This window comes from Osmerus eperlanus, chromosome 14, assembly GCF_963692335.1.
Source record: "Osmerus eperlanus chromosome 14, fOsmEpe2.1, whole genome shotgun sequence".
Classification (NCBI taxonomy): Eukaryota; Metazoa; Chordata; class Actinopteri; order Osmeriformes; family Osmeridae; genus Osmerus; species Osmerus eperlanus.
The window spans coordinates 2,728,360-2,756,084 of NC_085031.1; the positions used below are offsets into that span (position 1 = coordinate 2,728,360).

The following is a 27,725-nucleotide window of genomic DNA, read 5'->3' on the forward strand; positions in this document are numbered from 1 at the left end:
GACAGGGGAGAGAAAGAGTTAAGGCATTTAGTTGGGTCAGTCATAGAGGGTGAGTGGGTAGGAACGGTGGGCACAGGGAACTGGCTGCTAATGTCAGCGACTTTTTCCTCAAAGAAGGAGAAGTCGTCTGCTGCAGGGTGGACCGTTCTTCACGAATAACATCCGTGAGCCACGGGCAGGGGGGAGAAGATCATGCAGGCCTGGTTGACAGGGGACATAGAGTGTCAAGTGATGCAGTTAATATGGACAACAGGGTGTTGGTGGCAGTGTCAGTGGTGTGGGACGTGAACTTGTCAATGGGAGGGAGGATGTTACAATGGAGGAGAAATGGGAGGGGGATAGGGAGTGGAGGTTTGCGATGGAAGGTTACGAGGGGAGTGGAGACAGGAGGAGTTGGGGGGAGAGAGACAGAGAACTGGATAAAGAAGTGATCAGAGATGTGTAGTGGGGTTACAGAGGTTAAGTCAGTGATACAGTTACGTGTCAGGATGAGGTAGAGCTGTTTGCCTGCCCTGTGGGTCACCGGTGTGTTCAGCAGCGTCAGGTCGAAGGAAGTCAGGAGAGACATGAAGTCGACGGCCTGCGTTCCTTCGAGGTGGATGTTGAAGTCCCCAAGGATTATGAGTGGGGTTCCATCATCCAGGAGAACGCTGAGGAGCATGTCCAGCTCCTCCACAAAGTGGAGTTATAAATCAGTGCCTATGATAAGCCCTTAATGCTTCACTGTTTTGACTCATAGTTGTGCTTTGGTAATGACACATTATTGAAGAGTACATAAAACAGCACTTGAGTCGAGCGTTCTGCAATTTCAGAACTGGGTTCACTGCTGCATGCCCGTGAGTGAGTCACTTAGCTCTAAGTGCCTGCTGGAATTATCTATCTGAATTAGTGGATAACTTGTCAAACCGGGTGCCATGTAAGTCACCCCCTGCGGTCTCCAATAATGAGACAATATTCAGCGTTTGACTGAACCTGAAAAGGTCCTTGTAATCTGAACCTGTGAGACATTCATTATTCATGGTAATGAAGCGGTCGCCAGGTCTGGCAGACGACTTGGTGAGGACATTTACGTGGTTTGGCGTGGTTCCTTGAGCAGCCTTGTTTCTTCCCCCCTCCTCCCCATCCCTCCTCTTGGCGGGTACACTTGCATTATCGGCAACAGCAGAGACCGCAGCCTGTTTCGCAAGCTCCAGTTAGATTGTGCTGTGTAGACGAGGGCCACATGCTGAAGAACATGAGATTGCTGCATTACCGCCACCTCATGGCCATGTCAGTGCACCTTGCTCTTTCTTCTTGTTGCATTTGTGTTGGCCACCTTGTTTGATAATGGCCACTATTGATTAAACTAAACAATGATTTGGAGATAAGCATCAGCTGTCCTGTATTTTGCCTCTGTGTGTTACGTGCATGCCTAGTGGCAGGGTGAGAGAGAGGTTCATAATCCTTTCTCGGGAGTAACTTTTAACACTTTAGTGGAGCGGCGGCCTTGCACATGGTGGTGATTGGAAAGGGGAGTGGAACAGTGTCCTGATTGGGGCCCAGGGAATTAAGGGGAGGAGTTTATTATTTTTGGTTTCTACTCTCAAGGTGTAGGGTGGTTAGAGAAGAGAGGTATAACTACTACTACTGATGATAGTGACGGAAAATGTTATTGGACTCCTCTAGGGTTAGGGGAGTGGAAATGCGAAAAGTAAAAAATAAAAAAGTGGTGTTATGGTATAATTTTTGTTGTCCTTTTCTCTTGAAGGGGGGAGGACTGTTACGCGCACGCCTAGTGGCGGGGTGAGAGAGAGGTTCATAATCCTTTCTCGGGAGTAACTTTTAAATATAACACTTTAGTGGCGCGGCGGCCTTGCACATGGTGGTGATTGGAAAGGGGAGTGGAACAGTGTCCTGATTGGGGCCCAGGGAATTAAGGGGAGGAGTGTATTATTTTTGAACTCCCGGATGTCAGAAAGACGGGGGGAACCTCAGAGTTGTGGTGAGAGAACAACATCATCGATGTCGACCGGTTGTCCCCCTGGGTTTCTGTTTCCCCACTGTTGCCGATCTTTCTGTCTTGTACAAACGCCGTTCTTAATGTACCGGATATACAAATAACCTGATCAACACTACCAACCGCGAGCGAGCTGTCCACCGAACCGAACGGCGGCTTGGGCTGTCCTGGAGACCGGGGTGGGAGTCTACCTGGCTGGGGTGAGTGTTCCAGTTTCTCCTTCCACTTTTCACCTGTCTGGGCCTGCCGCTGGTAGCTTTAGCGTCAGTGACGGTCTTAATATTCCCCCTAGACAACGACGACCGTAACACTGTGTCTCAGGTTAGGCATCGGCTTCTACGCACTGGAACCCCTCTCCAGAACAACCTCCTGGAGCTCATGTCTCTATCAGACATGTTCTCCATTGTAAAGCTAAAACCAGAAGGCACATAAAAAATAGAAAATCCCAATAGGAACAACAGCTTAAAAAAGCTGTCATGAATTCCTCTGATTTCTGTATTTTCCTGTCAGAAATCTTCAGAGGAAGACTCTTTTGAGGAGGAGAGAGGATATCTCACACCAAGCTCATAATCAAACCTTTCATCCTCAGGAGGGTCAAGAATTAGGTTAAGATTTGTAGTTAACAACTTCCTATGCCCCTGTTAATGGTCAGGTCTCTAATAATGCTATAATAAATTAAAAAATCTAGATTTGTTACTATTTGGCTTTTAAATAGAGCAACTTCATTGATCCCTGAGGGGAAATCCACAGGTGAGAACAACTGCTGTTTACATGTGGATACCTTAACCACACTACACAATCAGTAGATTTGTATTTAGATATATTTTCTTTTTGTTCAACTCAGGTGCTAAAACAGCTCCCAACCAAAGAGGAGAATGTGGAGTTTTGTCCAATGAGTGAGAAGCAGCAGCAGCTGTACAACAACTTGCTTCAGAAGCTCAAAGGATCCAGCAATGTCTAGAGTATGTTTGGCTACAGGATGTGAGGTTGGGGGTCGATAGGTTTAAAGAAGGAACTGTTGAGACTTATATACACATCGGTAACACACACACACACACACATATATATATATATATATATATATATATATATATATATATATATATATATATATATATATATATATATATATATATATATATATATATATATATATATATATATATATATATATATATATATATATATATATATATATATATATATATATATATATATATATATATATATATATATATATATATATATATATATATATAGAGAATCGGGCTAGTAATCAGAAGGTCGCTGGTTCGATTCCCGGCCGTGTCAAATGACGTTGTGTCCTTGGGCAAGGCACTTCACCCTACTTGCCTCGGGGGAATGTCCCTGTACTTACTGTAAGTCGCTCTGGATAAGAGCGTCTGCTAAATGACTAAATGTATATATATACAGATATTTTGGCTCTGTACTGTATTTTTTATGATAAAAAAGTGTCATATATATATAATTGTTGTTGTTGTTGCAATAGATAATTAATACATTAATAAAATTATTAAATTAAATGATGGAAAAAATAATAAATAAATTACTAAATAATTAGGACATTAACAAATCCAGAAATTGTTGGATTAACATCAATATTAATAATCCTTTCTTTTGGGTGTTTTGTTCAGAGTGGGAAATGACCAATCCAGAAATTGTTGGATTAACATCAATATTAATAATCCTTTCTTTTAGGTGTTTTGTTCAGAGTGGGAAATGACCAATGTGATGATGCAGTTGAGAAGGATGGCCAATCACCCTCTGATGCACTGGCAACATTACACTACCATCAAACTGGCAGCAATTAGTCGACTCATAAGACATTCGTAAGAATGGCTGAGGACCATGCTTGGTCTTGATTCATTAGAAGAAGGAACAGATACAGATGCGGCTTTATTCACAAATGGGGTTTGACCCCTGACCTATACAGGAGCGTCAAACCAGCACTGATCCAGGAAGACATGGAGGTCATGACAGACTTTGAGCTGCATCAGTCCATAAAGGATTATCAGATGAACACAGACAATCTCCTGGACTCTTGCAAACTCAACCAGCTTACTGAGCAACTAGCCTCACATAAAAGCAAGGTATGAGTACTGGATGTAGGCACATGCACAGACAAAATCAACAGCGGATCATTTATTTGACCGTTTCTCCCAAGGCTTCTCCCTATCCTTCTACCTCCCCTCCCCGAGGTCTCTCTTCTCTGCCCATAAAACCAGTCATCCTTGCACTCCTTGTCCCCTGCATGTCCCACAGCTCTCAATTATAATCACTCTTACTGTCACCCTCGTAAGCCCTGAACCAAATCTATTTATATATTTTCTCTGTTTCTGTCCCATTGTCTTATTTCTCTCTCTCTCTCTCTCTCTCTCTCTCTCTCTCTCAGGGAGATAGGGTAGTGCTCTTTATTCAGTCCACCATGATGCTGGACATCCTTCAGGTCTTCCTGCAGCATCACAATCATCGTTTCATCAATTGGATGGTTCTACACCACTGTCTGATAGGTTTGTTGTTCAGGGGCCGTATAACACAACATTTTATATTACTACTAAGAGTTCTCATAATAACATATTTGTATGTTATGCCTTTTTAAAATGTTTATATTAAGCCTTCTCAATGGCAGCTTATTCCGTTCTTTTGAATGACAACAGTTTAAAGTTGAATTGCTCCCATTTTTTGTAACATATTTTTTTATAAGTCATTGTTTTGTTGGGGATGCAATTGATATATAAAATATATTAAAATGCCATACACGTGTCCCCTTGATGTTGTATGTATTTCCTATTTAGGTGTGTGTTAGGCCTACTTGTCTGTTACTGCACAATGCACATGGGAACCATTGTATTCTGGGTGTTCGCCGACGGATTAGGTTGTGAGTTGCACCGTCATAACAAACAAACAAACCACACGGCTTAAGAGATGAGGTTGGAAACATATTAACATTTCTTCCGCGTGTTTTTAAAATATTCACTTGTTTGTTGTTGTTCCTTTCACGACTAGCCATCTTAAATGATCTGGCAAATGTTAAACATCGATGCGAGTGGTTTGGTGGCCCGCTAGCAGCTGTAGCCTATTTGTGGTGCGGCTCATTGCCGGACAACTTTCTATTGGCTAAACTTTATCCATGTATTTGGCTAAACGGCAATTTTTCCCCAACAGGTGAGCCTTGTTGCTCTCATCTCTATCTGTGAGGGTGGTGATGAGTGTCAGCCTAGGGACCTTGCCTTGTCTTAAAAGGATATGAAGTATATGGTGAGAGAACAGCTTTTGGCAACATTTTGCATTAAGTTACATTAACTACCTTAAGTAACAACACTGTAGAAACTGCTAGTTACACTTAACAAAGGTTTAGTGGTACAAGTTATTGCACAAGTGAGACTTGGTATGGGGGATATTGGGTAAGTGGGTGTTAAAATGTATCCTATTTTGATTCCATAACCTTTAATTGCCACATTATAACACCCCATTATCCCTTACTGTCCCCCCCATACCTTTTCCCCTCCTCGTAAAATAGTATATATAGTTATCAATAGTAATAACTAGGGGCGTAACGATACACTCAGCTCACGATTCAATACATATCACGATACTGGGTGTACAATACAATACGTAGCACGATATTTTGAACAACATTTTAAATTAAACTGAAATGTACTCAATTTTTTTTGTACATATTTAGTTAACTACATTTCTGTGAATGCAATGAATGCATGCATGACACAGGTGCAGAGTAGGTCGCGTGCTGGTAGCTCAACCAATAGGATCAGACAGCCGTTGTATTGTAAAAATATTGCCATAACTCTACGATACATATTGTAACAATTTTGTATTGCGATATATTGTTCCACGATATAGTGTTACACCCCTAGTAATAACCTATACCACAAACACTTAATCCCTTTGAATTACAAAGCAGTTCCTTGTTTTTACAAAAGGGATTGCGATGTACATGGCAGTTCATTTAACATTAATGTGAAATGTTGCCCTGATTTCTTTTTTATTTGTTGCAATTTTTTCCAGCCTAAAGTACATTTTCATTAAGGTAACTAGTTCTCTAATCCCTCTCACAGAGGATCCGTTGGCTTTGTCTCGTCGTCATCAGCCTTTCTGTGTTGTTTTGGTATGGCCATTTGATCCACTCAGAAGGCTCCACTATAATGCCCAACACGGGACTCCAGGGGTACACTAAGATCAGTCCTGGCTTGATGCACCAGGTGGGCACATGGCGAGGGGCTGATTAAGAAGCAACAACATTCATTGTTCAATATCACAAGTGTGTCACAGGCACAGGGTGAAGGGTAATTCCATTTCAGAAAGTTGCTAGATTATGACATACAATATTATTATGACTGTCCTCAAATGTAATTGTTATTATGTAAATCTGTGTAATATCTATCCTATCTGTGCCTCTTTTTCTTTAGTTCCTTAACATGCACTGTAGCCAATGTGCCTTGGTGTCAAGCTCAGGGCAGATGCTGGGTGCTGGCATTGGCGAAGAGATCGACAAGACAGAATGTGTCATCCGCATGAACAACGCGCCCACATCCGGTTACGAGAGGGATGTTGGCAGCCGGACCAGCCTGCGTGTAGTGTCCCATACTAGTGTGCCCCTGCTACTTAAAAATGAGTCCTACTATTTCAAGCATTTGGCTGACACCACCTATGTATTCTGGGGTCCTGAGAGGAACATGAAGCAGGATGGAAAGGGACGCATCTTCAACATCCTACAGAAGGTTGCCAGGAAGTATCCAAAGGTGAAGCTGTACGTAGTGACCAGGGAGAAGATCCAGTACTGTGACAGTATATTTCAGAATGAGACTGGTAAAAACAGGTAGTGTGAGACCATGCACTTTATAATTTAATAGTCACTTTCTATGACTATTGCTCTCAGGTGTTTGTTCCAAACTCTGACAATTGCTGTCATGTTGGTTCTCTTTCAGGATGAAGTCGGGGGCTTTTCTCAGCACAGGTTTCTTCACCATAATCCTGGCCATGGATGTGTGTGACAGTATCCATGTTTACGGCATGATAGACGACAATTACTGCAGGTGACACATTTGTTTATAAATCAAATCAAATTCAAACTAATGCACATACTGTAGGCCTATATTTATTTAGCTACAGGAAATAGAAGAAAGACTAAGTGTTCACCACAACTCCTCCCTTTTCCCCTTGTCTCTGTGTAGCCGTGCCAATCATAGTGTTGTACCATACCACTACTACGAGCGGAGTCGGGTAGACGAGTGCCGAATGTACCGGGTGCACGAACGTGCACGCCACGGTGGCCATCGCTTCATCACAGAGAAGACCATCTATGCCAGGTGGGCATTGCACCACAAGATGGCGTTCAAACATCCATCTTGGAGACCACAGGACAAGGAGCACAGAGGATGGGGTGGCTAAATGTGTCAGTTGATCCTGACCTTTGATATACACATGGAAAGTACAGTATAATGGTGTACTGGTAATACTTTAGTTAGAATGGCCCTTTGTTTTGTTTGATCACATTACTGTATTGGTGTCCATGGTTATCTTGCTACCCTGCTTGGAAGCTTAATGATGTTGTTCCAAAGAACTTGCATCTATGGCTCTAAGCATAATAGAAGATTTCACTACCAACATTTCAAGAGGTCAGTATTTTGGTGATTGACTTGTGTCCTCTTTAAAGCCTCATAATGGCATCTTAACTATTTCAACCCCATTATTGGACATTACAATAATAATGAACTACATTTTAATATTTTCACAAAATCGATGGTGCCTTTATCGTCTTTTTCTATTGTTTTCTTTGTAGTGCTTCATTGCTCTATGACTCATTGACAGTGGCCATCCATTGACAACTGTTTTTCACACTGTACTCACACTGTGCTAACTTATTTTCTTTGGACTGAAGCTTATAGTTGGTTGCACCAGACATTTGTATGTATATTGTCTTATATGAATGCAAAATGTCTATAAACATTGTCTAAAATGAACTGAATGTCATACTCTTGTTTATGTGTGATTCACAAAAAACTGCAGTCCTGTTAACTGCTTAACTGCAAGACACAATGGTCCAGTGCTACATAGGGTAATTACGAATTATACATATCTAATTGTTTATTGATGAGATTTTGAAATCACACATGGTGGTGTTTGTGCCTTTTTGTTTATTTAATTTTATATCATGTTTTAACCTTGACTGAAGATCATGTCTTGTCTTTATAAATCTTGTTACAAAGATTGATTCTATACACAAATGAAACATCTCATGTTTGGTCATTGTGTTATGCCTAATCTATCTCGTCTCTGATGTGATCAGTGTTTTAAGATGCCACAGTCCATTTCAAAGAATACTTTGTGTGTGAACTTTCAAAGTTGTGGATAAATATAAAAAAATGTGTTGCTGCAGAAATTACTCTTGTAGAAACTTACAATGTGCTCTAAACATTTCATTTGAAATTCATGGTTGATTCCAAAGATTAGTCTTGTAAGATGTTTACATTGAGTGACTCAAAATACTGGAAATAAAAGTATTTATGTATCTTTATAAAGTAAAATGTGGTCCGTTTTAAATATAGCGTTACGTTTATACACAGCCAAGTCGCTTATTATTTGATCCTCGAAAATTCCCTTCAATTTGAGCTTGATTAGTCAAAAAACATAACATAAATATAATAGCATCAGGCCAGTAAGTTTTTTTTGTGGCCACTGTTTTTTTCACTGCAGTGAGGCTATTTTGCTGACGTAAGCGAGTTCCCTCCTACATGGACAAGATGGGAGAGCAGCCGATAGATCAGATTTCAAGAATGCAAGGAATACGTACAAATGCATCGCTGAATAGGTGAGCGATGCCATAGATTATGAAGTAACTAGATTTTAAACGCCTTTTTCTTTATACATAGAATAAAGAAATGATAGAATACATTGAGAATAAAGCTATTAATTGTGAATTGAGCTACATGACCAGCGAGACCAATAGAGAATCTGCGTCATTGTTCTACTTCAGCAATACAACTACAATCTTTAGCGTTTCGGACCGTTAAAAAATGCTAGGTTTCGGGGAGTTTGGATTTTGTACTCAATACTTTAATAATATGCACGTTTATTTTGTGTTTCCAATGTGTTAGTCAGCAACGCCAATTTTCTTTTGTCAATCTATAGGCTACTTGGCTGTTCGTGGCCTGTTATTGATGTAAAAATGCAGAAAACGTTTGTGTAATAGTATGACATGCCCGTGTGCATTGCCTGCTCAACACAGTTTCTCAATCATAAATTATTTGATGTTACCCAATGTCTAAACGGGTTTATGTTAATAAAACCATATTTCCTTTCAGGTGTGATGACACACTCACATACATTGGGATGTAGCTACATGTGATGTAAGCTTCATTTTCAAATATGGGGCAGAGGCTGGTTGATAAGGTAAGATGGACTTCTGGGAGTGGCTAATGGATCTATGTGTCTCTTTGACAGACAAGTTAAGATACTGTACTTACTGTAGCCTACTCTGAATATGATCAGTTGTGCCTCTGGGGTTAAGTTTCTCCTCTGACAGTAATAGTGTTTGCAATCGGTTATCTGCTCAGCAGGGGCAGCAGAGCCAGAGGATGGTGATATTTGGGGCCATCTTCCTCCTGATGACCCTCCTTATCCTCTACAGCTCCAACAGCGGGAGTGAGATAATCTATGGACCCTTCCACGTGGCCACCAACCACCACTCCATCAAGACCACTGACTTGAGGAAATGGGCTGGAAAAGACGGCTATGTGGCCGTGTATGGGAATAAGGTAGGACAGAAAGCACTTGTTTTCTTTTGTCTCTCTCTACTATTATATACTGTGGTGGGCTGCTAAATAATTAATTGAAGCATTGCAAGAGAATGCAACACAGTTGGTTGGGGTTGGAACTATTTTTAGAACATCCACAAGTACGTAACTCAACCCTGCTCATGCTGCTGTGGCTAGTGGATTAGAAATGGTTAGAAATTACAGAATGTAGACTGATTGACTGTAAATGTTAGACCAAGTGGTGGTCTATTTATTTGTTTAATTTTTTACTTGGTAGTAAAACATTCCTACCAAGTAAAAAAAAAAAAAAAAACATGTTAAATGATTGATCATGCAAAAAAAAAAGCGAGAATCACACAAAACTGGTTAATATCAGAGGCTTATGTTATATTTTACATTTGGGGAATTTGAAACATTATCGGAAACAAATGAATCATTTTCTATTGGATTTGACTTGAGAGGGGTTTCTCCTCTTCCTCACACTTCATCTGTGGTAGACAGTAGACACGGGCCCAACCTCCATGTTCATGAGATAACCCTAACCTGCAGTAAGATTGGGTAAATATGCCAGCATTTACAGTTGCAATCTAAATTATTCAACCCCCATTGCGTATTAGGCTTATTGGCAAATTGTACAATTTTTCTGATGTTTGCAATAAACAAAGTAGACAAGAACAGTTGAAACAGTTCAATAAAACTAATATTACCATGGTTTTCATCCAAATTCAACATGGAATGCTACTTTTAATCACTACTGCAGTCTCAAAATTATTCAACCCCTTCATGACAAGCATCTTCAGCACTTACTAGAGAACCCTTTGAAAGCACACCTGGTGCAACTAATCAAAGGCTTCATTAGTTCAGGTGTGCTTGAGATAGAACACATAAATACCTGGACTGGCTAGGGTTTTGTTGAGAGTGATGTTTGATTGCATGTTAGAAATATGGCTAAGTCAAAATTGTCCAAAAAGTTCAGAGAAGAGATCATTGCCTTGCACAAACAAGGAAAAGGATACAAAAAGATAGCAAAAGCACTGAATGTCCCTAAAGATACAGTTGGAAGCATAGTTCGCAAGTTCAAAGTTGAAGGAACAGTGGCTACACTACCTGGACGTGGCAGAAAGAGGAAGCTATCAGCGGCTGCCACCAGATTCCTGCGGAGGCAAGTGGTCAAAAACCCTCGAGTGACTGCAAAACACCTGCAGCAAGACTTGGTGGCAGCAGGCACTGAGGTTTCAGTTTGCACAGTAAGGCGCATACTAAACACTGAAGGGTTCCATGCCCGGACTCCAAGACACACACCACTACTGACCCAAAAGCACAAGAAAAGTCGGCTCCAATATGCTGAAAACCATATAAATAAGCCACCAAAGTTTTGGAATTCTGTTCTGTGGAGCGATGAGACAAAACTGGAAATATTCGGGCCTATGGATCAGCGGTATGTCTGGAGGAAGAAGAATGAAGCATATTCTGAAAAGATCACCCTGCCTACAGTGAAGCATGGCGGTGGCTCAGTGATGCTCTGGGGCTGCTTTGCTGCCTCTGGCACTGGAAACCTGCAGCGTGTGGAGGGCCCGATGGATTCAGTGTCTGGCTATGCATCACGTTTGCAGCAGGTCATAACAGCAAAAGGGTGCTCTACTAAGTACTGAAGATGCTTGTCATGAAGGGGTTGAAAAATTTTGAGACTGCAGTAAATTAATTAATGTCATTAAAAGTATCATTTTGTGTTGAATTTGGATAAAACCCTTGTAATATTAGTTTCATTAAACTACTTAAACAGTTCTTGTGTAATTTGTTTATTGCAAACAGCTGAGAAATTGTATATTTTGCCAATAAACCTAATGTGCAATGGGGGTTGAATCATTTAGATTGCAACTGTATAACGGAGTCAGGTGGCTGAGCGGTGAGGGAATGGGGCCTGTAATCATAAGGTTGCCAATTCGATTCCCGGCTGTGCAAAATGGCGTTGTGTCCTTGGGCAAGGCACTTCACCCTACTTGCCTCGGGGGGAATGTCCCTGTACTTACAGTAAGTCGCTCTGGATAAGAGCGTCTGCTAAATGTAAATGTAATGTATATCTGATAGGCATGAGTTCTAAAAAAGTATGTTGGCAGTTACTGTATGTGCACATGCCTGAGCTGAATATGTTATGCAATGTTATAAAACTGTATTGTTTTCTGAGGCAAGAAAACCCTACTGTTCCAGGTACAGTAACAAACTTTTGACACATAATTGTTTGATACAACTGGGGTTAGAGCAAAAATCTAAAGGATGAGGGTAGATCTTGGTTGGACCGCCCTGTTCTAAGGGGAGTTGTCCTCCATACCCCCTTTCTGTAGAACATGACCCTACACTGCCACCACTGTGCCCTGGTGACCAGCTCCAGCCACGTCCTCGGCACCCATTCTGGACCGGAAATTGACCGCACAGAGTGTGTGATCCGCATGAACGACGCCCCTACCTTTGGGTATGAGGCCGACGTAGGGAATCGGACCTCTCTCAGGGTGGTGGCCCACTCTAGCGTGTTCCGGGTGGCCCGGCGGCCAGGAGAGTTCCTGAACCGGATGGGAAACACGGTAGTCATATTCTGGGGTCCTCCTAACAAGATAGGAAAGGAAGCCAAAGGCACCTTGTATCGAGTGATCCAGAGGGTCAGCATGACTTACAGTAACCTATCCAGCTTCGCCATTGCACCCAATAAAATGCGAAAGTTTGACAACTTATTTCAGAAGGAGACGGGACGAGACAGGTGAGGAAAAACAACTAAATAGGGACAGTACGAAGATGATGAATCTGTATTAATTTATTTTTTATTATACACAAACATACTGTATAGATACACTATAAATGCAGAGACAACACTTGTTCTTGTAATGTACTTGAAATCATGTTTTTCATCAAATACAAATTTTCAGGGTTAAAACAAATGTATTCTTCAAAGGAATACATTTAAAACATGAGTCACAGACAGGACTTTCTCTGCACTTTAACAGACAAAAGTCTCAGTCATGGCTAAGCACCGGATGGTTCACCATGGTGATTGCCATAGAGATCTGTGACAACATTAAAGTCTATGGCATGGTCCCTTCTAGCCACTGTGGGTAAGTACATAGACAAAGGAACTCTTCTACATTAGTATGCTAATGCGGGATGTTGTATGAATGAGAAGCAATTACAGAGTCATTCGTTTTTTTGGTGTGTAATCATGAGTATGCTGCCATCTCTGAGCAATTGGTTAATCAGCCATGCTGATCGTTATAAAATAATCCCATCATGACAAGCATCACTTTCATTTTACACTCATCATAATCAGTCCCAGATTAGTGCTCCAGGTTATAGTACATGTATCAATTGAGTGAGTCTGGGGTGAGGGTTCTTTGAAAGAAGTACATGACTAGAGGTTGGTGTCTTGTGAAATGCCATACTTGCCTATCTACAGAGTATTACCAATGTGTCCATTTTTAATCTTTCCCCATCCAGACGGAAACCTCAGCCTAAGAAGATGCCCTACCACTATTACAAACCCAGAGGGCCAGACGAATGCATAATGTACCTCCAGAATGAAAGGAGTCGGAGGGGCCCCCACCATCGTTTCATCACAGAGAAACACGTGTTCGCTCGCTGGGCCAAGCAGTACAACATCACCTTCACTCACCCTACCTGGTGAGAGGAGCCGGAACAAAGGGATAGGCAGTTATAATCCCCGTTATGTAAAATAGCAGAGATGATCACACAAAAGTCTGGACATGCAGCTGTGGACTAATCGTGTTGAATCGAATCAGCTGTATTGCTTCTACCCCACAGCATGGGAGTAAGTGGCCATCTTTGTTGGGAACTACCTCCTGTGAGACAATTAAGGCGTTCTTCCTTTTCAAACTTGTAACGTAAAAGCTCTAACTGTGTAAACAGATACTTTTAATGTTTTCTTTCTCATGAAAGCTATAAAAACAAAGAGTACCAAGTTCAACTATTATTCACTGTATTCAACAAGGTAACGGGGATCTGACAAGTGAAGTGTTTTTGTAAATAGAATGAACATGAATTCATACTGTATGATTTCAAAATGAATTTATACGTTTCTAATGTTTGTTTTGTTTTTCTTGCCACAAAGCATTCAAGAATATTTAAGAAATGATTCCCACTTATCTCTGTGGTTTGTATAACCCAAGATGTCAAATTTTGAAATAGTTAATGCCAGAGCCCGTCGGGTGTACTAATAGTATAATTTAACTGATATGCCAGTCATGTGGAAACACAATGCCTGTTGAATGTCAATTAATTAATGTTTAGCTGCAATATATTTTGTCTCACTCAAAAGCCCCATATCATCTTCTCCACTCACATACATGTGTCTCTAGATACTGTTTCAACTAATTAAAGTTTGGAATGGGGCCTTGGGCATTTACACCACTGTGCTGAATTTAAATGTTTTATTAGGTATTTGCTGTTTGAAATCACAAAATGGAAGCACAAACATGTTGCCTCATCAGCTTGACTTGTGACTTGCTGTGTAGCATCCCAGGGCATGCAAATATTGAATGGTACAACTGAATGTTACATTATTTATTGGTGTATCTGTGTTGTTATATTCTGTTATTCTTTATAAATGTTATGTACCAATGCATTTAACTTATTTACATATTATCCTTAAAAAGTCTAAAGCATAGTACTATTAACAGCAGGTCTTTCTGTGATACAAAAAATTCCATCCCCATCCCATGAACAAGAGATACAATGCAACATGTTTTGGGCTTAAAGAAATACCACACTTCATGTATGAGATTGTTTTGACATGATAGGTATTCTGGTAATGTTCAGGCTAAATGATAGTAAATTCCAGAACACAATATTAGCCATTGCCCCTGGGGTCAGTTGCCGGTCATGACTCCCTTAGAGGAACTGTGACTAGGTTCATCTTGTCGAGGAATTCAGTTGTCACCTTCCTGTTATGAACTGATTGCGAATGCAATGCTGATTTTCTGTCTCAGTCCGGCCATAGAGATTAAGATGGCTTCCTGTGGATACAGACATTGTGGATCAGAACAGCGGGACAGACAAGTTTAGATCACAAGACACAAGATGACAGACATACATTGATCTATGAACTATACTAAAAGGTTTACATAGTCACACAAAACATGAGAAAGTCAGGGAATTGACAGTGATTTCCAGGCCTGGAAGGTAATGGAAATGTTAAAATCTGGGAATGTCCATGTAAATTCATGAAATAATAATCAAAACAGTGTATGCTATACTCACTTTTAATATGTACATATAGTAAAGTTATAGAAACTATTTTTTAAGTCATGGAAATACTTTTTCTCCTCAAATTTGACAACTGACTAGGAGTCAATAAAAAGCATTTTTGCAATGTATTCCAGATAAACTTGTCGTGGAGATGGGGGAAATGACCCGGAAAAAACCTTTCCGAAGCAACAAGCCATTTGAAACAATTGTGTCAAAGTCTCGCTTTTTCAAAGCATTTGATACGTCCTCTCCCCAGGTCAGTTCATGGTATGGTGACTATCGAGAGTTTGAAGGAATCAAGTGATTTCAAGTCCTCGAGACATTAGTCTCATAATCGTCATTGACAATTTGATAAAAGGTTGTGAGACATGTTTTGATGCGTACATGTAATACATATCATAAATCTTTTATTTTAAACAACGTAACATCATTGCTGTTTTACATTCATAAAGTTTATATTATGGTTCTTTTAGTATTATTCACATATTTGACTTGGTCGGGTATTGTTTAGTGGCAAGAGTGCTAACTTACAGAACAAGAAGCTGTGTATTAGGCAGCTTCTTAGCGCTAAACCAAAGAGGCCTAGCTCCGCTTCTACCTTCATCAGAGATGGGACTGTCACCAAGGATAAAAAGCAAAAAAAAGCGAGGCAGAAACTCTTCCCGCATCACCTCTCCCCCTGTCCCACTCAGAAACAGATTCGAACCACTGGGAACTCTCTCTCCCTTGTGTGTGGAATCCAAGGCGAAGAGGCACAGGAGTGCTAGCCACACAGCTGACAAACATGAAGGGCCCAGATCGCCGACACACCATGATGGTAGCTACTACACACATGCAAATCCAACACATTGTCTGCTGCGACCGGGAGTCCCCCATTTCACTCCAAGCCCCTCTCGGACCACTCGGGGCGCTGTTCGACCCCCTATCGAGCCTAATCAGACTACAATACCACAGGATTATCAAGATCCAAGGTATGCTAAGACTACCCACAGCCCATCAGCACTTAGAGGAGCTAACGCTGCTAGCACTATAGAATCTACTGCTAGCACTGACACAGTGGCTAACCTTGGTCTAGCACAAGGTCCTATCATGGCTAACCCAAATAAGCTAAGAACTGGCTACGCAGCTACTGATAAGGCAAATGTTAGAAATGCAAACACAACACCACATATGGCCACTATCTTGATTGGAGATGCCATGACAGCACGTTAAACTGGCAAAGACAGAAAATATTTGTCTTAGCAACACATCTGTCGAGGAACTGTCGTCAGAGGTACAAACAATCCTCAACAATAAACCAAACAACCCTAAGATTATCATCCACACTGGCTCGTTTGATATCCTACACAAGAAAACTGGCACTGAGATACTTAAAAAACATTTCACCCAGCTACTGAACACACTCAACAGATATCAAGATGTATTCATCAGTGGACCGATTGCATGCTTTCGCAGAGGAAAAGAAGCCTTCAGTCGACTACTATCTTTCAACACGGTTGGCATCTGTCTGTCTGGCACACAAACTGAGATTTATCGATAATTTCAATGTGTTCTGGAACTGTGCAGACCGTTTTCAAGCTGACGGACTCCACCCAAACCGTAGAGGATCTCGACTACTAACAGCAAACATCAGTCACGTGCTCCTGACCACAAATCAAGTTTCTCTCCCTATCCCTGTTGTGTCTAAGCTTACTGACGCATCCCAAACAACCTCCCATGGAACAGAACAGAACATTCAAACAGACTCCTGCAAGGACATGGGTCCTGCACAGATCTGCATCCCCCCGGATGAATTCCCTTGTGATGGAACAGCTCAGTGACATAGACTTTCCCAAAGAAAAGCTACGCTAGGACAGCCACCATGCTATTTCATTAGACATACCGGTCATCATCACAAACAGAAAAAATGGCATGGTAAAATGCATGGTTACAAACCTGAAACTAGTGTTAGAAGTCAAAGAACTATCCATATTCTTCCAACAGATTTATCTACCCCTGTTTTATCTGTTAATACCCCACAGATGAAACTTCTAAATGTTAGATCACTAAATAACAAAACATTTTAGTTTTACAACAACTTAGACTGCATCTGTCTAACAGAAACCTGGCTAAACAATGACACAGCAACAGAAACTTTAATAGAAGCGTGTCTGCCCGATTACAGCTTTCACCAAGTTTCTAGGAAATCAAAAAAAGGTGGAGGAGTCGCAGCTATTTTCTCCTCTGAACTGTTGTTCAAAATCACTGAGCTAGGTGAATTCACATCATATGAATATCTTGCTATAGAGCTCAAACCGAATCAATACTTTTTGTTATTATATATCGGCCACCCAAGCACTCGCCAATATTCATACAAGAATTCTCTGAACTATTATCACTATGTGTCACTAGATATGACAAAGTAGTTTTAAACAGAGACTTAAATATCCAAGTAAATTAAAAAGCAGACCCAAGAACTATTGAGCTCTTAAATCTCCTCGACAGTTTCAATCTAACTCAACACATAACAGACCCAACACACCGGCACGGAAACACACTAGATCTAGTGATAACAACTGGACTAAATATCAATAATATTTCAATAACTGATCTACCCCTCTCAGACCATCATTATATACTTTTTAATGTGGAAATTATCCTAACAAAAACCCAAAAAGAATTTAGTCCATAGAAGATATTTAGACGATACAGCTATGATGACATTTTCTGAACAATTTGCTCTATATGAGCCGACTACATTTAGTCATTTAGCAGACACTCTTATCCAGAGCGACTTACAGTAAGTACAGGGACATTCCCCCGAGGCAAGCAGGGTGAAGTGCCTTGCCCAAGGACACAATGTCAGTTGGCACGACCGGGAATCGAACTGGCAACCTTCGGATTACTAGCCCGATTCCCTCACCGCTCAGCCACCTGACTCCCATAAAACCAAAAATGAAATGGTAGAGAACCTCAATGATGCACTATTATCTGTGTTACACTCTGTTGCACCACTGAAAAACAAAAACTGCACAAGCAGAACCTCCCCATGCCTGAGAAATAAAAATGTTAGTGAAACGAAAAGAAAATGCCGTTCAGCAGAGAGAAAATGGAGGAAAACAAAGATCACTATCCACTACAATATCTAGTGGATCGACATCCTAATAAATAGACTGGAAAAGCTTATTGGGTTCACGGATAGTGTATTGAACTGGATGAAATCATATATCACAGGAAGGAAGTTTTATGTTAGTTTAGGAGACCATAGGTCCAAGAAACATGAGAACTGCTACGGGGTTGCTCAAGGAAGCTGCTTAGGTCCATTACTTTTTTCTCTTTATATGTTACCACTCGGCGACATAATCAGAGAACATAACATAGATTTCCATAACTATGCGGATGACACACAACTATATGTATATCCACTGAACCCAACGATGCAACGGCCATCAATTCCATTACCAACTGCCTGTTGGCAATAAACAAATGGATGAATGATAACTTTCTTAAATTAAATGAAGACAAAACCGAAGTCCTACTATGTGGACCCAAATCCAAAAGAGAGATGCTTACTAAGAATCTAGGAGGCTTAACCCCCTGTCTTAAACCAGAGGTGACGAGTCTCGGTGTAATCCTGGACTCAGATTTGAATTTCAACTCTCACATTAATAAAGTGACCAAAACGGCTTTCTTTCACCTGAGGAATATAGCAAAGGTACAACCATTCATAAACCAAAATGATGCAGAGAAGTTAATTCATGCGTTTATATCCAGCCGGCTGGACTACTGTCACACACTTTTCCCTGGTCTTCCCAAGAAAACCACTGAAAAGACTACAGCTCATTCAAAATTCTGCAGCTAGATTATTAACCAAAACAAAAAGGAGAGAACACATTTGTCCTGTCCTAGCTACTTTACACCGGCTCCCTGTTACCTTCAGAATTGACTTTAAGGTCCTTTTCCTCACATACAAAGCTCTACACGGACAAGGACCTAGCTACATTGATAACTCCCTTATAAACTACACACCAGCTAGAACACTGCGATCATCAAATGCAGGCCTATTAGAGGTCACCAGAAGCAGTCATAAGAAGATTGGTGATTCGGCCTTTGTCAATTACGCCCCAAAAATATGGAACAAATTAACCATAAATATTAGCGAAGCAAACACCCTAGACATTTTTAAAAGACAGCTTAAAACCTACCTTTTTACCAAAGCATTTAAGTAATTTTAGCTCAGAAGGGTTTACTACATTTATTTGTTATATTATTGTTTTTATAGATTTGCTATTTTAATTATTATTTTTATCACTTGTATTATTGTTTTTATTGATTTTATGTAAAGCACCTTGAGCTAAAATTATTGTATGAAATGTGCTATGTAAATAAAGTCTTACTTACTTACTTCTTGTCCTCAGACAAAATGGGCCAAAAAAGAGATTTACTGTATTCCTTTGAATAAACGCCACCCTCGAATAAACGCCGCCCTCGAATAAACGCCGCACCAAAAATGAACGTTGTGTAATAAACACCACCCTCGAATAAACGCCGCACCCAAAAAATCTGAAAACGGTTATTTAATTGGTTAAATTCAACCCCAGTATTTATTACACATGTACATAACTTTCTGCACAGCTTTCTGTTTGAAAGCTAACGTGTATGAACGTTTCGGCATGCTGCTTCAGATTTCTACATAATGTAAAACACTTGTATTTGAGACAGTTGTACTACCAATGCACAACTAATTGATAGCCAATGAGAAAGGGAGTTGCCGCACACAGACAATCAAAGAATAGACAAGGAGGTCAGCGGTAGTAAATTAAACCTGTGTTTTTAGCTGCATGATTCATTTGTCACAATGTCAGCAACGAAGTTGTCTATGGCTGCACTGCAGCTACAATTCACAAAATCTCTCTTACTAATTAAACGCTGCCCTCGAATGAACAAAAAAATGAACGTTATTTAATAAATGCAGCTGCGTTTATTCGAAGAAATACGGTAACTGACTCTGAAAAGTCAAATTGTTAAGTCTTTCAGAGGGATGCAGCACTCTTGAAATTGCTAAGATATTGGGGTGTGATCACAGACCAAACGTTTTGTTGGAAATGGTCAACAGGGTCGCAAGAAGCGTGCTGAGAAAAAAAGACGCAAATTAACTGCCAAAGATTTGAGAAGAATCAAACGTGAAGCTACCAGGAACCAATTATCCTCCAATGCTGTCATATTCCAGAACTGCAACCTACCTGGAGTGCCCAGAAGTACAAGGTGTTGAGTGCTCAGAGACATGAACAAGGTAAGGAAGGCTGAAACCCAACCACTACTGAACAAGACACATAAGTTGAAACGTCAAGACTGGGCCAATAACTATCTGAAGACAGATTTTTCAAAGGTTTTATGGACTGTTGAGATGAGTGACTCTTGACGGACCAAATGGATGGGCCCGTGGCTGGATCAGTAACGGGCACAGAGCTCCACTTCGACTCAGATGCCAGCAAGGTGGAGGTGGGATACTGGTATTATTATAGATAAGGTAAGTTGGACCTTTTCGGGTTGAACATGGACTAAAAATCAACTCCCAAACCTACTGCCAGTTTTTAGAAGACACTTTTATCCAAGCAGTGGTACAGGAAAAAGTCTGCATCTTTCAAGAACATGATTTTTATGCAGGACAATGCTCCATCCCATGCATCGAAGTACTCCACTGCGTGGCTAGCTAGTAAAGGCCTTAAAGATGAAAGGCCCCCTTCCTCACCTGACCTAAACCCTATTGAGAACTTGTGGAGCCTTCTTAAACAGAAGATTTACAGTGAAGGAAAACAGTACCCCTCTCTGAACAGTGTCTAGGAGACTGGTTGCTGCTGCACAAAACGTTGATCGTCAACAGATCAAGAAACTGACAGACTCCATGAATGGAAGGCTTATTACTGATATTGAAAAGAAGGGTGGCTATATTGGTCACTGATTTTTGGGGGAAATGTCATAAATTTGTATTTGTAAATTTGAGTTGTTTGTTTATTGTTCTCACTTTAACAGATGGAAATAAACAAGTTTTTCTTTTAGTTGCCCAATAATTGTGCATACATAGATATTCTCCTAAGAAAGCCAAAACCTCACTTTTACTTTCTTAAATATTCAGGTTTGGGGTTTATTGACATTTTGGATTGACTGAGAGCACTGTGGTTGTTCAATAATAAAATGAATCCTCAAAAATACAACTTGCCTAATAATTGTGCACAAAGTGCATGTCTCCACTTACACTTGCCAATTTGAAGCCACGCTTGACACGTTTGTATCAATACCCATCGTATCAAAAGGTCTATATCGTTTGTAAGCACAGCTTTGAGCGCAACACCACTACTAGTCGTCATCTCACACACACACATGCATACACACACACACCTCTGTGCGTATGGTCCTACTGCCCTGTGAAGGACAGGTGTTCAGGTAGAGGTCAAACAACAGGCTGGGGTCTGTCACGTCCAGGTTCTGGTCTGCGTCCACACTTGCCTCCAGGCCCTGCAGCCCTCCAAATACCACCAGTAAGTGCCTGAGAGGCAGACAGAATTGTAGACAGCCATCAAAACAGACAAGCATTTTAGAACCAGCCTAAACCCAGACCATAACATGTTCTTTGGACAATGCTTCTGGGGTTAAATGTAGAGGCGCATACGCATAAAAATGGGCACAGAAACATGTGTTCAGGTGCTTCTACACAGTTTCAGATTTATGAAAAAAACACAAGGCGTGAGAATCATGTTTACCTTTGTGCACTTTAGAGCCTGTGCGTACGCTATGTTTTGAGATGTGATACTGCAACAAAGTGACTCAAAAGGTGGAAAGAAAGTGCATGCATTACAAATGACAGTATTAGTTGATCTACAATGGGAGTAAATTGTATAGGCCATCTATAAATTATGCCAATGATCTTGCTTTAGCCTATTTAGCCAGAAAGAAAACAAGTGAATTTGCGCCACAAATGAGCTTTGCCAAATGTGATATTTGGCATATACTACTGGTGCATAATTGCTGCTTTAACACTGAGGACATCGCCAATGGGTGATTAAGGCGAGCAGGAGTTCAGGGATCGTGCAGATTTATTGTCCCACAATGATGACTGGTTGATAAATCGTAATAGATATCCGCAACAGCAGGCATGTTAGTATTATTCTAATCCTATTGCTGGTGAGCTATCAACAGCTGGCTGCAGTAACGTTAGCTAGATACAGTAAGTTATCAGTCAAGTGCAGGGGCAGAGTGCGTGCAAGTAGGTAGGTATATAGACTGGTAGACCGTCCAATCATTAGTCTCGGAACGGTCTTAATGATTTGTCTGTTTTACAGTCCTGCGGCACCCACAGATGTCGGATTTATGTCATATTACCGTCAAACCTTTAGATGCATTGGTTGCTATCAAGATGTGAAGTTTATTTAGTCAAAAATGACAAAAAGTGCTCCTCAACAACATTGCCTACACCATCTTATACCGTGTCCGATACTGTGACAGATATTAAAACGGTCGTCTTCTGATAACCGTCTGGTGGTCCCACCTCTCAAGAGCGCCCGCTCCCAACCCAAGCTCTTCTCCTGTCTGGCCCCCCAATGGTGGAATCATCTCCCCACCTCCATCAGAGATACTGACTGTCTCCTCACCTTCAAAAAAAGGCTAAAGACACATTTGTTCTGGGAGTACAACGGTACTTAAGAAAGATTTGTTGGATCAGATGTTAATTTCCTCCAGGAACACAATGACACCTATTGAGGGACTTGTTGTCTAGTTGTAACTGACTCAACTAACTGACTGTAACTGACTTTACTGGGGCACGTGCCCCAGTAAAATAAGCACAGAATCCCAATAAACGCTTGTAAAATCAACGCAGTTAAACCGAAAACACAAACTGATGCTGGCGCTCTTCCGTGCTTGCTATTAGCCTCTGCAGCACGCACACAGAAGTCAAGGTGTTGGCACGCAAGTCAGAATTAAGGTAGGCTAAGAAAACATTATGCAATCAAAGAAAGTTTCTAAATAATAGGCCTACCGATCATCTTATTTAGACTCAAACATAATAACAAGTCGAGTCCAACGTTTTACATGAAGCTCAAAAAACTATATTTGCGCTCAAATGAATGTGGAATTTTTTTTGTTGACGGGGTGACCAGGGGTCAAATTTATCAAACTCTGTAAATTCATCCGTAAAAGTATACATATGGAGAAAACTGGAAACAGTCGATTTGCTTGAGGGCATTCCAACACACAAAATTCTCGCCACCGTTTGGTCACTCTGTGTCACCGTATCACATCTAAAGATATAGCATAGGTGGTCTACGCATGGGTTCTAAAGTGCGCAGAGGTACATAGATTCTAATGCCACGTGCTTCTTCATAAATCTGAAACTGTAGAAACACCCAAACACGTTTCTGCGCCCATTTCATGCGTATGTCCCTTCGTACATTTGGCCCCTGGAATTTCATTAGGAAGCTTACTTGAAGGGTTTGATAGAAGCCTGGTCAATGTTGCATCCTTTCTCTGATGTGCCAATGGTCAGGTCATAGCCCTCTTTGTATGGACACTCAGTGAAAACAGTACCTGTAGTTACATTCAAAACAGATAGTGTGAAATGAACATTGTGTGCATACTGAGATAGTATCGCGTGTGTGATATGTCTGTATCTGTGTATGAGTGTATTCATTTGCAGTACGTGTGTGTTATACATACTGAGACCCGATGCTAGTCGAACACTGTATCCCCAGTACAGCCCTCCTTGTGAGCGTGGTACATGAGGGGCCACTACCACACCTTTGTATATACGGCTCTCTGTGGAAATCATGGAGGAATTAGAACTGGTAGAAACACACACCTCACATACAAATTGCAGTGTTTCCTCTATGTTGATTTTGCGTTTTTTTCGCAATTTTTCGTTGTTTGTATTATTCACCTGCTAGCTAAATTGCACACGTCTGTTGATTCGATAGCAGTTGCTGCCTTTGCGCACGTTTGTATTTTAGGCGCATTATTATGCTGAAGCAGTTTTAATTAATAAATGGTGGGTTTATTGTTATTATTTGCTACATATTGCTTAGCCTATCAAGATCAAATGAAGCAGACAGTGTACATGCTTTCGAGTGGCCTACCTTAATCGATAGGCTAGGCTACTGACCATTTACAATAAGTTGTTACGTCAATTATTGGCAGCCTTTATGCCATTTAAAACATACTTTATGAGTGGAAGGTGTCTTTAATTAGCCTAACTTTATTGCTTTAGGGGAAATAGGACGAAAATATGTGCAATATTACATTAGCTATTAGACTATTACATTAACCTGCTCCGAAAAATTATCTTAAAGGAAACACTGTACAATGCTCTTTACGTAAGTGTTTTTCACTCCAGAGATTACCATTATTCTGGTTCTTGTTCAGGTGGACAGTTACTCGTAGACCGGGCTGCAGCTGCTTGTCGATCTGCACTTCCTACAGAGGAAGACTGGCTTTAGTTCCTTCATCTACTGAGTGAAGACACCAACTAAGTGTGGTTCTCCTTGATGTGAATAACTGATCATGGTCAAATGTTATAATTTGAAATGCTTTTAAATACAGTTTGTGTAATTTTAGTTGTGTTTTTTTTTTTTTTTTTTTAAGAATAGCTAATTGTTTATGTCATGGCAGGCAAGATCAGCAACACAGATGTATTGGATGGTTCTTCAGTTATTCATCCTAGGTTAATTGTATGCTAGCCTACTTGCAGGTAAACTGTAAGGTGCATCCCTAACCTTCCACATTCCACAGTTGACAAAGGAGCCCTTTCCTGGTCTGCTGGGCCTGTCGAGGACCACCCCTTCCCGGTACTCTGACTCCTCATCTATCCTCATATGGTGTGGGCTGTCCAGAGGGTTGAGCAAGCCTGGATACACACAGACATTAACATTTATTCATTTGGCATATGCTTTTATCCGAAGCAATGTACAAAAGTGGTAAGTGCAGCAGTTTCTGTGCACAGTTTTAACAGTATTATATTTAACAGTATGCCAAGAAGTCTTGTGACAAGACAGTGCAACATCAAACGATTATTTCAAATAGAACATCGTAAAAAAGGTACATTTGCTTATACAAAACATTATCAGATAAGGGCACATGTGGGTTAGAGGCTGCAGTGTTTCCCCTACCATTGTTTTTGAGGGGCAGCCCCCCCAGCTGTTTTCACACACTTCTTGCTTCTTGCTGATCACCTCAAATTAAATTCATTTGTGACTAAAGTTTGCGCAACGTTGCCCACTTGCCCTTGTTATTTACACCTGATTGCCTGTTGATGAATACACTATATTCACTGGCAGCGACTAAATTCGTGTGAATTCGCCTATTTGCTCCCCGCGAGCGGCTCCATGTGGTGCTTGGAATAGCATTTACTCCCTTGCATATACTGTGCTAACTGTGTTACACCTGGAACACACTGGCTGCGAAGTGCCACGATTGGCTGTGAAAGCGCAGCCTTTTTTCTTTCGGCGCCCGTGTTATAGCCTATATTAAGTCTCCAAAATATAGGCTAGCCTATGCCATGTGTATGTACCATGTCAGCTTTAAATGTGAAAAAGGAAAGCTCAGAGGTGAAAGGTGACCGGCGCAGAGAAATGCGCGTCTAGTGTGAACAGCCTCGCGCCATTCGTTGCCGATCGTAGCGCTTCACAGCCTGTGTTCCAGGCGTAAGGTTGTTGTCAAACTCACCAGCATACTGTAGATCCTGATGTTTTGGGAAAAAACATTTACGTAGATACCTTGTGGATAAACAAGCAGAAAGAGGGGGGGGGAAATCCTCTCAAAAATAAATACTCAGACGGCCTTGTATAGATTTGACTGTCATCTAATAGGATACTTCTTACTGTGGACATTCCAAGAACTGAAGGATTCTAGCAAGCTGAATGCAGGCTTGGCCCTTCTTCTTAACACCTGTGAATTCTCCTTCCACACTCCTGGAAAGAACAAAATACACCAGCATTGTTTTACGTCAAGTTGTCATGACTTATAGGTCTTTAGTGAAATGACTACATCTAAAGATGTACCTGACATCCTCTCCATGCTCGTCAAACACGACAATCTCATCAATACAGAAGACACCGCAGGCTCTAGCAATCTGTCCAGCCAGGTACGTACGGAGTTCTGTTGACTGGGCATTGTCCATGACAGACCCAGGCAGGGCTACAGTCACAGTGTATTGTCGCCCTGAGAATATAATAGTATGTATTGACAAGGATTACAGGCAAGACACCAAAAACACTGGTCTGCTATTTTAGCGTCAAAATGAATGGGTTTTGAAGAGATAGAAATCCCATGAGAAGAAATTTGCTAGCAACCGTAAACCACCATCCACTTGTACCATGTTTATCATTAGTTAAACATGCATGAGCGATATATAATGGTTTAAACAATTCACAAACTACCTTTGGTTTGCTGCAAGTCTGTCCCCTTGGCCTTATCGGCTTCCTCCTCTTGCTGCTGCTGCTGCTGCTGCTTCTCGAGCTGTTGGATGAGCTTTGACTCCTTAATACGCTTCTTCGACTCCTTACCTGCCATACAGGACAGTGGAACTTCATTATTGGTTTGCAGTCAGAGTAGGAAGTGTATCATGTGCATACATTATGTAGGCTTGCATTCCACATAACACATGATCACTAAATTTATGTGAGAAAGTAAATACTGCTGTTTTCATACTAACAGACCTTAATGGAAGTGAAAGCAGGAAGCAGATGCTCTTTTCAGACATCGACACACACGCACGCGCATACATATGTAGTTATATGCTAGGTGGTAGCTAATTAGACAGAAAACCACTGATTAATCCTTATGCTTTAGGTAGGTAGAGCTAGCTAACTGGGGGACACTCACGTTCAGCTTTAATTTTTTTCCAGTCAACTTTCTCGTCACCCTGTAAAGACAGATACGTGAATACATGATGCTGCTAATAATACATGAACAAAGTCCTCAAGTTTCTTGAAACATACCTCAGATGAGGCACGTTTATAGGCTACGTTCTCAGTCATCTCTCCACGCCACATTTCGAACTATCTTTTTTTCTTATTTTTCTTTTCTTTTAGGCAACACTGAGGGAGTACTTCCGGGTCAGGATCTTTTCAATATAAAGGCGCAACTTAACGCCTGGGACACACTGGCTGCGAAGCGCTTGGACGCGCCGCGCCACGATCGGCTACGACTGAGCAAAAGCTGTTCACACCAGACGCGCATTTCTCCGCGCCGGTCACCAAGCCTTTCTGCTACTCTGAGCTTTCCTTTACGCTGACATGGTACATAAACATGGCATTGGCTATATCCCAGCATTGATCCTTATCTACGTTGTCCTTGTAAAATTGTTGCTGGGGGGTCATACAACAACTCCCTGTGCTTTTCAACTTCGAGAATTCATTTGATGCTGATTTTAGAAATCGACTTGGGGGTTCTCTCTCGGTAGGCTATGTCTGCAGGCGTGTGTGTTGTGTTCAACGCGTGACAACTCGTTTCTCACAAACAAAACAACTACGGGCATGCTAGCTCAACGGATCAATCCGTTTATTTTCATTCGTTTTCATCAGGGTAACCACATGTAAAGGACGTTCGTTACCAACATTGTGTAATTATAAAGTCTACTTTACAAATGTTCACCGTAGTCTACAATTAATGGAGTAAAATCTTAATAACATGTTTTTTTATTCAAATATATCAAC

The 27,725-nt window shown here is 41.0% G+C and overlaps 3 protein-coding genes across 7 annotated transcripts; 2 read left to right on the forward strand and 1 right to left on the reverse strand.

Moving 5' to 3' along the window:
* Positions 1-4,866: 4,866 nt before the first annotated feature.
* On the forward strand, positions 4,867-8,057 carry st6galnac4 (ST6 (alpha-N-acetyl-neuraminyl-2,3-beta-galactosyl-1,3)-N-acetylgalactosaminide alpha-2,6-sialyltransferase 4). 2 transcript variants are annotated; one of them, XM_062478502.1, is made up of 6 exons: positions 4,867-4,947; positions 5,183-5,275; positions 6,094-6,237; positions 6,445-6,854; positions 6,964-7,071; positions 7,210-8,057. In XM_062478502.1, the coding sequence occupies exons 2-6, from the start codon at positions 5,264-5,266 to the stop codon at positions 7,424-7,426; spliced, it is 891 nt and encodes a 296-aa protein (XP_062334486.1). In that variant the 5' UTR covers positions 4,867-4,947; positions 5,183-5,263; the 3' UTR covers positions 7,427-8,057. The 2 variants fall into 2 exon arrangements, with proteins under 2 accessions (XP_062334486.1, XP_062334487.1); XM_062478503.1 differs by having other exon boundaries at positions 4,900-5,275.
* Positions 8,058-8,735: 678 nt separating this feature from the next.
* On the forward strand, positions 8,736-14,637 carry st6galnac6 (ST6 (alpha-N-acetyl-neuraminyl-2,3-beta-galactosyl-1,3)-N-acetylgalactosaminide alpha-2,6-sialyltransferase 6). Of its 4 annotated transcripts, none has more exons than XM_062478735.1 (6): positions 8,736-8,846; positions 9,340-9,427; positions 9,592-9,792; positions 12,135-12,544; positions 12,711-12,896; positions 13,276-14,637. In XM_062478735.1, the coding sequence occupies exons 2-6, from the start codon at positions 9,404-9,406 to the stop codon at positions 13,460-13,462; spliced, it is 1,008 nt and encodes a 335-aa protein (XP_062334719.1). In that variant the 5' UTR covers positions 8,736-8,846; positions 9,340-9,403; the 3' UTR covers positions 13,463-14,637. The 4 variants fall into 4 exon arrangements, with proteins under 4 accessions (XP_062334719.1, XP_062334721.1, XP_062334720.1 ...); XM_062478737.1 differs by having other exon boundaries at positions 12,789-12,896; XM_062478736.1 differs by having other exon boundaries at positions 9,595-9,792.
* On the reverse strand, positions 14,595-27,157 carry spout1 (SPOUT domain containing methyltransferase 1). Its single transcript, XM_062478732.1, has 12 exons — positions 27,009-27,157; positions 26,893-26,932; positions 26,448-26,573; positions 26,070-26,229; positions 25,890-25,979; positions 25,735-25,784; positions 24,786-24,916; positions 24,414-24,486; positions 23,734-23,832; positions 23,502-23,604; positions 21,421-21,568; positions 14,595-14,810 (listed from the first exon to the last, which is right to left on the reverse strand). The coding sequence occupies exons 1-12, from the start codon at positions 27,060-27,062 to the stop codon at positions 14,742-14,744; spliced, it is 1,143 nt and encodes a 380-aa protein (XP_062334716.1). The 5' UTR covers positions 27,063-27,157; the 3' UTR covers positions 14,595-14,741.
* Between the last annotated feature and the right edge of the window lie 568 nt (positions 27,158-27,725).